General features: G+C 42.6%; 1 protein-coding gene across 5 annotated transcripts; it reads right to left on the reverse strand.

The window, feature by feature from the left end:
• Positions 1–711: 711 nt before the first annotated feature.
• Positions 712–12,363, reverse strand: HNRNPA1 (heterogeneous nuclear ribonucleoprotein A1). Of its 5 annotated transcripts, XR_010025172.1 has the most exons (13): positions 12,260–12,363; positions 12,131–12,169; positions 10,762–10,878; positions 10,243–10,389; positions 8,840–9,050; positions 8,647–8,739; positions 8,475–8,567; positions 7,874–7,981; positions 7,326–7,436; positions 5,339–5,467; positions 3,917–3,979; positions 1,086–1,172; positions 712–833 (listed from the first exon to the last, which is right to left on the reverse strand). XR_010025172.1 is itself a non-coding variant. In XM_063119614.1 (12 exons), exons 1-11 carry the CDS (start codon positions 12,272–12,274, stop codon positions 3,924–3,926), a joined length of 1,119 nt encoding a protein of 372 aa, XP_062975684.1. In that variant the 5' UTR covers positions 12,275–12,362; the 3' UTR covers positions 3,598–3,686; positions 3,917–3,923. The 5 variants fall into 5 exon arrangements, 4 of the variants coding, with proteins under 4 accessions (XP_062975682.1, XP_062975683.1, XP_062975684.1 ...); XM_063119614.1 differs by lacking the exons at positions 712–833; positions 1,086–1,172 and adding an exon at positions 3,598–3,686 and having other exon boundaries at positions 12,260–12,362; XM_063119612.1 differs by lacking the exons at positions 712–833; positions 1,086–1,172; positions 3,917–3,979 and adding an exon at positions 1,501–3,686.
• Positions 12,364–12,633: the final 270 nt, after the last annotated feature.

The raw sequence follows: 12,633 nt of genomic DNA on the forward strand, positions 1-12,633 counted from the left end.
ACCGCTGCTTTCACAGTGCTAATTTGGCATGAAAGCAATGCCCAGCAGGGTCACTAGGTGTATGTACATCTGCAGCAGCCCCAATGCTGTCTGGGGGCCAAAATGGTTGTACACCTGTTTTAATGGCTGTCCTCATCAATGCCAGGGAGTTGAGGCTTATTTCGCCCTTCTCCACGCAAAGCACACAGAAAGGCTACACATTGCCGCTAAACAAGAGCCACGCCCACCAGGTGCTCTGCCCATTCCAGGCAAGTATTTTAGCAAAGGCTCAGTGTAATTGCACGTTTAGGGCAGTGTATATTTGTTTATACACTTCAAGGAGGAAAATTATTTCGAGAACAGGGAACTTTACATCCTTTAACAGAACCTTCGTTGCAAGAAGTGAACTACAAGGGAAGCGAGTGGGAATATTTCATATTGTACTGAAGCCTCTCTATAGAAATGTCCATCGGCTTGTCTTATGCAAGATTTTGATTGGTTTGTCTCAGCAGGCTAATGCTATACAGCTTTGGGACAGGCTTAAGCCCCAAAACGTTTCTGTTTACACACAGTACCCCCAGTTAGCAAGAAGCAGGGTCTTACTATTGGAACAGCTCACTCCTTCTCTCCATCCAGGATGCAAGTGTCAACTGTAAACAATGTCAAGAGCAATGGGATGGAACTCATTTTTCAAATGCCTTAGATGGTGACAAGCCTCCAAAAGCAAGCACGTTATTGCAAAACTTTATTCGACAAGCAAAAATGCTATTAGCACAAATAGCTTACACATACAGCTACACGGTAGCCATTTAAACCTTTTCTGAAAGTTTTATAGTATTCCAAATTGAAGAGTCCTGCAAGAGAAAACAAAAACACGAATGACTACAATCATCAGATATGGGGACAATAGAACACTTGGTTTTGTTTCACAACACACTGAAGCTTATCTCCATTTCTAGTGGCAGCCTTGCATTCAACATCAAGCTATCTTTACAATCCCACACAGAATCCATTCTACAGTTGTCAAATGGGCTCTTGTGGTATTCCTGGTTCATTCTGTTTGCCACTATTCCCTGCCCTATACAACTTCCGGACTGTCTGATTACCTTTTTAAAAGAAAAAGGCGATCCAAAGACACCCTAGTCCACCAGCCTAGAGCAAAGGCGTTTTAGCACTGGACAGCTCCTCTTCTCCTGTAAAAAAGGAAGAAGTGTTAAATATCACTCAGTGTTAAGTGTTCCCTATAACATTAAACAAAATGCTTTGCATGTGTCCCCCACCCCCACAGGTAGTCATTTGCCTTTATAGCAGCACAGCCAGTGCATTGTGGTACTAGACTAAATCTTTTAAATCGATAAGGCCACCCAAAGAGGGAGATAAGAGGCAGTGCTTTCATTAAATATATTTCACCAGCCATGTTAGGCCTGTGACTGAATTATTTTTTTAAATACACAAACCAGTATCATGTTCTATCCATCTAATGCTTGTATATTACAGCACTGGGCATTAAAAAAAAAAAAAAAAGTAGCCGGACTAGTATTTACAAGGTAAACTCAGCTTCTCAGAAAGTTAGCAGGATTAAAAAAAAACTGTATAGGACATAAGTAAAATCTGTTCTTACCTACCAGTACAGTAATATAACCTTTCCTTCCTTCTGCGTCTGACTGCTAGTCCTAAGAGCAAGGATCCTTACTCTCGTCTGCCTCCTTCCGATGGTCACTGAGCACTCCCTTCTAGTCAGCAGGAGCCTGCACCTGGCTTATCTGTCCACTCGACTCAACACACGTGTCTACTCTCAGCTGTAGTAGCGTCTGAGCTGGAAGCCATTCGGAGCTACGCTTGCTAGCCGTTCCTAGTAGCTCAACCATCTGCATGCCTCCCGGATTTGTAAAGCTACTTAGTTTTCGGGTCCTGGTGTGCTCTCCTCTGTTGTGGTTATGCTACCATGCCAAAACGAGTATTACTTCATGTATCCTGAGGTCTTGTCTCCCTCAATAGAATAAGGATCCACCTGCTATTGCAAACTCAGCCACGTAAAAACCCATAAGGACTATTAATTTTGCATTCTAAATTAAGCCATTCACCAATCAAACAAATATATATATATGCATATACACACGCAGACCATATACATGCACCATTGTAATGTTAAATGGATGTAAGCACAGGTTGCTGGCCTTTTTTTGCAAGACGCTAGGATGGCAATATTTAAAGTGCACTCAGGGCCCGATAAGATTGACTCAACACTATGCCGCCACCAGCACACCCTTCCAATTTTTAAAATGCAGTTCTACAGCCATCTCAAGGAATTGACAGCAGCACACTAGAAAATCATGTTTAAAACGGAGCCAGAAAAATTGTATCCAGGAGACCCATTTTCGACTATAGAACTGCACTGAGGAGAAATATGTCTGAGACTGTTACTTCATAGAATGGAAAAAACCATGGCCTATCCATGGGATTTGGAATTGAAAAATGCAACTAGAGCAACAGTTGAGATGAGACCTTGCATCCCTCATTGGGATGAACAGAAATAGATTTAGGAAGAGTAAATGAGGTAGGTGCCTCTGGCACACTTGTGGCACCTTGAATGCCACAAGACTAACTTAGCTTTATTAATCCTGTGAGGAGGTTCTGTTATATGTTGTAATCCTCTCAGTACAAAACCTTATCTAACCCTGAAAACAGGTCAGTGTAGTCTTAACCCAGATCTGCGGCATTTTAGGAACTTTTGACCAATTTACGTTAAAGAACAATCCTGTGGATTGCTATCTCTTACGTTCAGTGACTGGCTCCGTTTTCTTTGCATTCCTCTACCCCGCCCCATTAACTGAGATGGACCCGCCGTGTCTTCCTATCAATTTAAGCAAGTGATAACATTTCTGGGGATCAGTACCAAAGTTTCAGCTGGTATTTTGCTATTATAAGAACAAGACTGCAAAAGCAAGCCATTTCGACTGGAATTAGCTCACTCAGTATTGAGATACCACAGCCGAGGGTAGCAATTTGACTGACCCTCTTATTTCTATAGAGGAATTAACAGAGTTAAAACTTGCTTGGCAAGTCTGATGTCGGTACCACATCCACAGCAAACCAGAACCAACTGGATTTGAGGGTCTAGAGCTGTCTACACAAGCAACTATCACAGCACATCCCCGTAAATATTTAGTTGCCAAATATCTCAAAAAGCATTTCAAGCTGTAATGGCTTATATTGGCTGCTGTGCTGGTCTGCAAGTGTAGCCTTGTCATTGGTCTTTAATCCAGTATATAGGACTCCTGTTCTCAGGCATTGGAACCCTTTTAGCTAAACCTGCATGCCAACCATGCAGCTAACACCAATACATGTTAACTTGCAGTAAACTAACTTTACACAGGACATTAAAAAAAAGAGACACATTTATTCAGCGTCATGATCAGTCTATTACAGTTAGCAATCAACAGCATGGGTGTGGAAAAAAAATAATCTACATAAAACCCTTGTCGGAATGCTTTGCATTTTCCACAGAACACAAAAACTAAAATATCCTGTTATACAGTTAGTCACAAATACAGTCCTGATGTTTGCAAACAAGCGCTTGTCTAACACATGTCTTCATGAGGCAGTTCTACCCTGCCACAACTGTGTTTGGCTGAGTTCACAACTGTGGTAACCTGTAGCTTCCCTGTCACTTCTCTGGCTCTCCTCTCCTGCTAAAGCTTTGATTCCTGTTGAATAATATGGAATAAAGTTGTTAATCTAAACACATTTAGACTCAAGGCTATAATCCAATAGCAAGCTTGTTCCCACCGATTGCCAATCCATATATTAGCTTTAACATCTGCATTTTAGTCCAAGTATGCTTAAACTACAATAACTTGCTCAGCTACATTAAGAGTTACTGTTACAATTCATTAGCACTGCATAGTTATCCCTAGGCTAAAGGGGAAATTCTTACCTAGGAATTAAAACCGCCTTCCACCACCATAGCTACTGCCACTACCAGAGCCACCGTAGCCACCTGAAAGAACAAATGTTCCATTTTCAGAAATAGGCTAGAGTTTAACAAGTGGGAGCAACCCAGAATGAGAAAGGAATTGTTCAGAGGGCAAGAAAGGAGAGTGCAATTACCAAAGTTACTGTGCCAGTTCGCACATCGTGCCACGTCAATCCTGGAGAATAAACAACCGTGGGATGGTTGTTCATTTGCCAGCCCATGTTGCTCCCAACAGATGCAAAGCCGTTTGTTGTGGCTTCTTTCTCCCTCAGTCCTCCAGCCCGCTCCCTGCAGATATCCCAGGTGTCCTTTGCATGGCAACCCCTACAGCACCCCCCTTCCCGCTCCAGTCGCAATCCCTTTTTTGGGAGCACTTACTTCATTTGCCTCCTTTTTTAGGGTGATTCAGAAGTACACAACAGGGATTGCAATTTTTTAAATTATTCCACCCCCACCCCAGTCTTTTGCAGGTGTGCAGATTTGCCTGTCCGCTATATGTAGTCTTGGCTTGTTGGGACTTGGGGAAGTTTCAAAAGTGGGGAGGACTGTTCAAGGCATAATAGCAAGAGACATGGTCAAATGGGAGTTACTGCCCTGCTTCAGTGCTCCCTTTCAGAGCAATTACTTATCTTGCCTTTTAAAAATGTTTTTCTGTGCTCCTGAATTAAGCAAATGGGTTCCTATTTTCTTAGTATTTCTCCCCCTGGTCCTTTGGAAGTGTGCACAGATCACCCTATGTGTAGTCCGGTCTTGTTGATTTCCTAGTAAGTTACCTACTACACTGCAGACAGGCAAAAGACCAGGGGAAAAACACTAATAAAAAATTGCAATCCCATTTGTGTATTTCTGAAGCACTAAAAAAAAAGGCAGCAAAATAAGTGCTCCAAAGAGGCAGCAATCAAAACAGGATGGAAGGGGATACTGGTGAGATCGTGAGGAGTGGCATGGATTTTTCTGCCACTCTTGTCAGGTAGCTTGGCAGCTGCCTGGAACAAACTACAGTGCCAAGTTCAAATGTTATAGGCCACCCTCAACAACCCTACTACACAAGCCATGAGTTGTCAGGGTGGCTTGTGTGTGGTAAAGAAACCACGCTGAATTGTTCACACTGGGAACATGCTAAGTCACACTGACACTAACAAGGCTCGCAGTCTACCGTGGCTTATCGTATCATGCAAACTCCGTCACTATATGGAAAAGGCAAGAAAAAATGGAGGAAACTGGAAGAGAGTCAAGAGCTGGCGGAGTCAGCTGCTGGCCTCTTATCGTTGTTAGATAAACAGAGACTAACTTTTCTACGTCTAGCAGATCAAGAGTCAGACCTGGAATTGGTGTGGTTCAGCTTTCCTATCCAACTGCCAGTGTTTCAGTTAAGATGCTTACCGCCACTGCCACCATATGGGCCAGAGCTCCTGCCCCCAAAGTTTCCTCCTTTCATGGGCCCAAAGTTTGAAGACTGGCTGTTGTAACTGCCGAAGTCATTGTAGTTTCCACCACCTCCAAAATTGCTTCCTGGGTAGAGCAAGAAGCAACCATTTATTATGACAGGTACCTATGACAAACCAGACCCCTTTCAAAATTCAGTACATTTGCACCTACCAAAATAGGAACAACAGTTCACCCCTTTCCCATGATGTCCAATATCAGCTGCATATATTCGTATTAATATTTATCTCTATTTTGTAAACTGCAGAATTACTGTATCCACCCTAGATAACCCTCCTTACTCAACCCATGACACATATGTGAGACAAAAAGAAAAACAGGTGGTGAAGTCACAACAGTGCCTGATTGTGTGCTTTGCCACTCAAGATTTTAGAGCAACTGTCCTTCAGGAGCTTCCTGCAACATAAATATGCAAGTTTTTTTAAAATCCTCCATAAAAAACACCCTTGAACTTCATAGAAAGAAGCATATTCACAGTTACATATAAGCAGAGAATAGTATTATTATTATTATTTATTTATATAGCACCATCAATGTACATGGTGCTGTACAGAGTAAAACAGTAGAGTTGGAAGGGGCCTGTAAGGCCATCGAGTCCAACCCCCTGCTCATATACAATTAAAAACAATACAACTGAAAATAATACTTATTTGTAGTAAGTCATGGATTGTATTGTCCATGGCATTGTTATGCCAGCAAACAGGTAATGTTGTGACCATCACCTGTTTTTCTTTTCGTTATTTGAGTGCTTCTCTGTTGATTCATGCAATACCGGAGTGTTTTAATGGAATTGTTTTAATTGTGGGTTGAAGGTTTTAATGGAATTGTTTGATATGGTATTGTAAAGCGCCTCGATGCCAGAAATGGTGAGGCGGCGCTATAAAAATGCTTTAAATAATAAAAATACCTGAGTAAACCTTTACAGGTTAAAATAAGGATTAATTTGTCTAGAAAGCCGCATCATAATTATAAAATGGTCAGTGAACAAAAACCATCTCCCAGCTACAGATTTTTGGATTCTACTTACTACTGCCAAATCTGACAATACAAATATCAATTACATGAATATTTCCATTAGCAAAGTTGAGTTTTTCCTCTAGACCAGTAGTGCTTTCAACACACAATATCTACAAGTCTTGTTGCCTTAACTAGAACATTTCAAACAGGTATATGGCAAATCCTATACAACCATTTCACCATATATGGGAACCTGTGGTCCTCTAGATGTTGTAGGACAACAACTCCCAACACCTGTGACCACTGGCCATGCTGGCTGGGGCCAACAGAAGCTGGAGTTCAGCAACAAGTGGAGGGACACAGGTGCCCCACCCCTGATTTACAAGTTCTCAGGTTATATTGCATTATTAATCTTCCAAGACCTCAGCAGACATTTGCTGAAGCCTAAAGTAGTGTCCCAGTTGAAGCTCCTCAATGGATACTTCAAAGACGCTTTTATATCCATTCAAGATTTTAAACAGATCATTTATCTTAGGCAAATCAGCCTGAAAGATGGTTGTGCATAACTGTTTGAAGCTATGCTTCACCTGCCACAAGTTGACACTTTAGTATGCTTAAGAATGCCTGACACTAACAAACCCCTTTCAAGGATTTTTTTTTTAAAAAAATTGCTCCTGAAAGATTGCAGAGTTGAGAATCTGGGGCAAGATCTACATTACTGCTTTATAACAGCACTGAAGTGCACTGACAACTGTTGGGACCTATGACACATTCCATTTACCATTTTCAAATCACTTTCATAGTGTTATATCCTGCTTGGTGTCAATCTGGCCCAGAATGTAAGCAGTGAAGGAATTGCACCAGTAAAAGGCTCAGTTAATATCCCTGCATCCCTAACTTGCCTGAATTTAACAGGAAATGTTATAACACTAATGATTTGATGGATCATCATCAATAGGACACTTACCACCACTGCCACCACCAAAGCCACCACCTCCATTGTTATAGCCATCATAGCTGCCACTGCTGCCATAACCCCTGCTTCCTCCAGAGTATCCAGGGCCACTACCACCATAGCCTAGAGGAAGGGCAAGACCCAGTCTTGTTAAATCTCATAGCATAAACTTCCTAGTAAACCACACACACACACACACATCATCATCATCACAGTGAGACTAAGAAATATAAAGCATTCTTCTAAGAATTTGGGAAGCACAAAGTGATGCCGTCAATTCTTTCACCTCAAGGGGGAAGAAACAGCAGAGTGAAGGAGACAGGTGAAGACATCAGTTTGTTCCAGACAAATGGATATCACCCAACCAAACCTATCAGGTCACCTATCACAAACTGGATGGTAGAAAAACCCTGATCAACTGCTAGGTTTTGCTTTGATTTTACTTGGAAGCCAAATTGGAGGGGTTTGCATCCTTAAAGATAAGGCCATAAGTGGTCAAGAATAATCTCTTATATATAAAAGACTAGGTATTAAAATCCCAAGGACTGATGTGAGCTTACCATCATTGCCAAAGCCATTATAGCCATCTCCACTGCCTCCATAGCCGCCGCCACCACTGCCACCGCCACCACCGCCGCCGCCGCCACCACTGCGACTGCCAAAGCCACCTGAGGAAAACCAAAAAAAATCTGTTAGCGTCAGGATCTTTTCATTTAACATTTAAGATGAGCTTGTATGATAATTTCCAGCAACTTCAGTTGAATGATTAAAATTTACTTACTTCAAGGCAATATATGAGACCAAAATATTACAAGCTAAGCTGATTTCCCTAGCTTTTCAGTCCTAGATGGGTTAGTGCCATGTTTAGCAATTTATCCCTGCACCCCTTATTATAGCACAGGGAAGAGACTGGAACAAGTTCTCTAGTTGATACACGCCTCTCTCCTCAGGAGAGAATTAAATATACATGAAACCTGAACAACACTGTAAGCAGATTTTGTTTCCCAGCTCAAGAGAGAGCGAGGTATGCATGAACTCTTAATCATAGGAATAAATAAACAAAATAGGATATTGGTCTGTACTCCTAAAAGCCCTTCTATTAACATTAAAATTTAAAACCAAACAATAAGCCCTAAAACTAAAGCAAGCTGAAGTACTTACCACGGCCACCAAAGTTGCTGCCACGGTTGAAGCTGTCACCCCCACTGAATCCACCTCCACGGCTGCTCCCAAAGCTGCCAGAACTACTACGGCCTAACAAGAACAACAATCAGCACTACTGAAAAGCATAACTTGTGCCAGCTTTATTAGGATCCAAGCGCTGAAAACTCACCTCTTTGGCTGGAAGAAGCACTGGCCATTTCCTGCTTCGACAAAGCTTTCCTGACTTCACAGTTATGCCCATTCACAGTATGGTATTTCTGAACTAAAGGCGAAAGTATGTTGTCAGTATTTTCTTCACGACTGCATAACCAGAACATATAACAAATCAGTAAGTATTTGCAATAAAGAATCGATACACTTACTGACAATCTTGTCCACAGAGTCATGGTCATCAAAAGTAACAAAGGCAAAACCTCTCTTCTTGCCACTACTACGGTCAGTCATTATCTCAATAACTTCGATTTTGCCATACTGTTCAAAGTAGTCCCTCAGGTGGTGCTCCTCTGTATCTTCCTTAATACCCCCAACAAAGATTTTCTTCACTGTCAAGTGGGCTCCAGGCCTTTGAGAGTCCTACAGTAAGGCAGAACAAATGCGATGTCAGACTGTAAGGCCAGTGAGTTAATGTTTATTTTCTCCACTACTGCTCCGCAGCTATTTGAACTGGACAAAGCTACCATACAGAATGCATGCTGTAGTAAGCTGGCAACTTGCATATCTTGTATCCCAAAGCTATATATTGCAGATTCTCATGAAGGCCATGTTCCTAAGTATGCTTAAGAAATATGTCTCAGTAAACTCAGTGGTACTACTCTACACTGCCCACCCCAGCGTTTTTCAGAAGTAAATCTCAGTTCAGTGGGTCTTAGTCCCAGCTGAGTGCATACTAACTAGACTGTAGAGTTAGGCAGAGTAGAAAACTGGAATGGAGAAGACAATCAAAGCAGGACACAACAGAATCAAAGGACTCTTAAGATTCATTGGGTCAGAAAGTATTGTTTTAATGACAATACCAACACAGAGGCCCTGTTCAGCTGTAATGGTGGCATCCAGCAGCAAATCGTGGGTTAATTAACCAATGAATTGCAGGGAGATGTACAGTGCTTGAGCCGCTTCCTGCTTCTATTAAAAACACTCTTGGGTTAAAGGGCTTATTGAACTGATGAACCTGGGGAGGCCTTTCTCTTAGTCCCACAAACATCCCAGGCACGCCTGATGGGTATGCAGGAGAGGGCCTTCTTGGTGGCTGCTCTAAGGCTCTGGAACTCCCTTCCCAGGAAGGCTAGGCTGGCTCCCTCTGTGCTACAGTTTCAGAGACAGGTAACTTTTTGTTTGTTTCAGCAGGCTTTTGGAAGTACACTGGACATGTGTAAATGTATTAGATTTCCCCTTTTAATATTACTGGGTTTTTAAAAAAAAAATTAACATGTTTTTCATTTTACTGTAGGTTTAATTCTATTTTAACTTTTGTAACTTATATTTATACATTTTAATTGTACATGTTTTAATCTTGAAAACCGCCTTGAGTCCCAGTCCTGGGGAAAAGGTGGGATATAAATAATAAGCCGCCCCAAGTGCCCCTGTTCAAACATCACAGAAAAAAAGTGGTTAATTAACCCACAATTTGCCACCATACACCACCATTATATCCAAACAGAGATGATACACGGCTACAATGGTTTAGACTTTCAGCTACAGACGAGCAGCATAGCATGTTGGCTAATTCCTCTAAACTTTCAGCTGTGCAGCCAACTGCAGTTCTTACCTCTCTAGATACTGCTCTCTTTGGTTCAACAACTCTACCATCAACTTTGTGCGGTCTGGCATTCATAGCAGCATCAACCTCTTCCACTGTTGAGTAAGTGACAAAGCCAAAGCCCCTGGAGCGCTTAGTGTTGGGGTCTCTCATCACCTAGGACAAAATAGCAAAGTCAGCACATGTTTCAACTTCACTGTAAAAAGACAATATGCATTACAGCATGCCTTAGAACAGTTGGATTGTTCAGAAGATGTTCAACATACAATAGCTCTTGATCAAAACATATTAGTTCTACTTAGCCTTATCGCTTTTCTCTGGGCCAAGGGTAAAAGGCAAGACTGGTACATTAACTCCAAGACTTTACTACGCTAATGAACACTCATGCCCTTTTCTTCCTTTTTCAGGTACTCTGCTTATTGGTCCTATAGTACTCATAACCATGTTGTCCTTGAACTGGTAATGCCAAATTTAGCCCAAAGTAGCACTTTTTCCCCTCATAAAATGTCTGCACATGCACCCACTTACCACACAGTCTGTAAGTGTGCCCCATTGCTCAAAATGATTGCGAAGACTCTCATCTGTTGTCTCAAAACTGAGGCCACCAATAAACAATTTGCGCAGCTGTTCAGGTTCCTTGGGGGACTGAAAACAGAAGAGTAGGGTGATAGTAGAACCATGAAGATGTCTATATGGCAGTGCACACCACACCCACCTGGCTACTCCTTAGAATGAATGGGCATATTTCTTTCGTACTAACCCTACCAGTTGGCACATTTATGAAACATAAATGGCACATTATCTGCTTTGTTTGTTATCCTCCTAAACAGAATTAACAGTACAGCAGAGCTTTCGAGCAGTTGGAAGTATCACTTAGGCAACTACCTCCCCACTCATATTAAAGATCATATGTAACTGTTCCACAAAAGGCCCTTTACTTTTGGCCACCTTTCTCTTTCCTGAGGAACACAAGCCTTGGGTTCATAACAGAACTACATCAAATACACTGATTTCTGCAGCTTAATTTTATAATGCATCTCAGGAATTTTTGCTGAGGATATTGCTCCCCAATTCCCTATTAACAAGAAATGTATCTCAATGCTTCCAGCGAAGTAGCTGTTACTGTGATACAGAACAGTTAAGTAGGCTAGCCAACACAAGCTATTCCCCAAAAAGCGGAACAGAAAAAAAGGCCAGACCATTCAGTTAAGCAATGGTAGTATTCCTGTAATTTATTTGCGCCTACAATGGTCAAAAATAAGAGGCTCTTGCTCAGAGCTGCTAGCGATTTATATCTTATGTGAACTTAATTGAGAGTAGCTTTATTGAGCACAGGTCTCGCTTCAGAGCAAACATGCATTGTCTTCACACACACACACTCCCAGGAAAAAAACAAATCATCTAGGAGAAAGGAGACAGGAGTAACAGATCCACCGCGTCTCTCCATATTTAAGAGGGAAGCTGGCGGGAAGGGGAGGAGCAGGATTGCGGGCAGAAAAACTAGGCTGCGTAGACAAAAGCGGGCGAGCACGTGGCGTACCCATCTTCCCATCCCCCACATAGCTCAAAGAGGGAAATCGGTGTGGGAAGTACGCAGGCGCGCGCACTCTACAGGCACCCTCTCGCCTGCACAGCGCAAGCGCAGCCATTCCAGGCACCGGGGGATGTGCAGCTGTGAACGCCACGCACTGTAAAAGATGGCGCCTGCCCTATAGAAGCCAGCGCGCATGCGTAGCCCGAAGGCAATGAGGAGCAGACCCAAGCGGCAAAAAAAGGAAGGCCAGCCGGAGAAAAGGCCCTAAAGCGGAACACAGAGAAAAAGAGATAGCGCAGAAATCCGATAAAGAACACAATTAGAGCGAGAATAAAAAAATTGGCATTTTCTTTTGACACTTACTGCGTTAGGAGACATATCGCACCCGTAATCGGACGAACCCTAAAGGCAAAGGAGACATAATTCCACAAAAACAAGCCACAGGTTTAGGATAGAAAGAATAGAATACGAGTGCCCATGACAGGCTCTTACCTCAGACTTCGACATGACGGTGGGAGCAAACAGGCAAGGCCTAGCCTGACTTTCTTATGAACGACACTACCCCTCGCTTTAACCGAGACGGAAAGAGGCAGAGTCAGCCGTGCGCCGTCGTCTCACTATTAACGCCCACCCACTCCCACTCCCGTCGCCTCTCATTGGACATTGGTCATATTGCTTGCCCCCTATTGGAATATCGGATAGGAACTACGCCCTTTTTCCTTCGTTAGGCCCACCTCCGTTCACTTTCTATTGGTGAAATTTTTGTCACTCCTCGACTTGCCCACCCTGTTCGCCTCAGAGAGCCAGTCTCAATGCGACTGCATAGTTTCCCTCTGACTGGGCAATTCGGAACGCAGGTTTCTTAT

This window comes from Elgaria multicarinata, chromosome 3 (assembly GCF_023053635.1).
Source record: "Elgaria multicarinata webbii isolate HBS135686 ecotype San Diego chromosome 3, rElgMul1.1.pri, whole genome shotgun sequence".
NCBI lineage: Eukaryota > Metazoa > Chordata > Lepidosauria > Squamata > Anguidae > Elgaria > Elgaria multicarinata.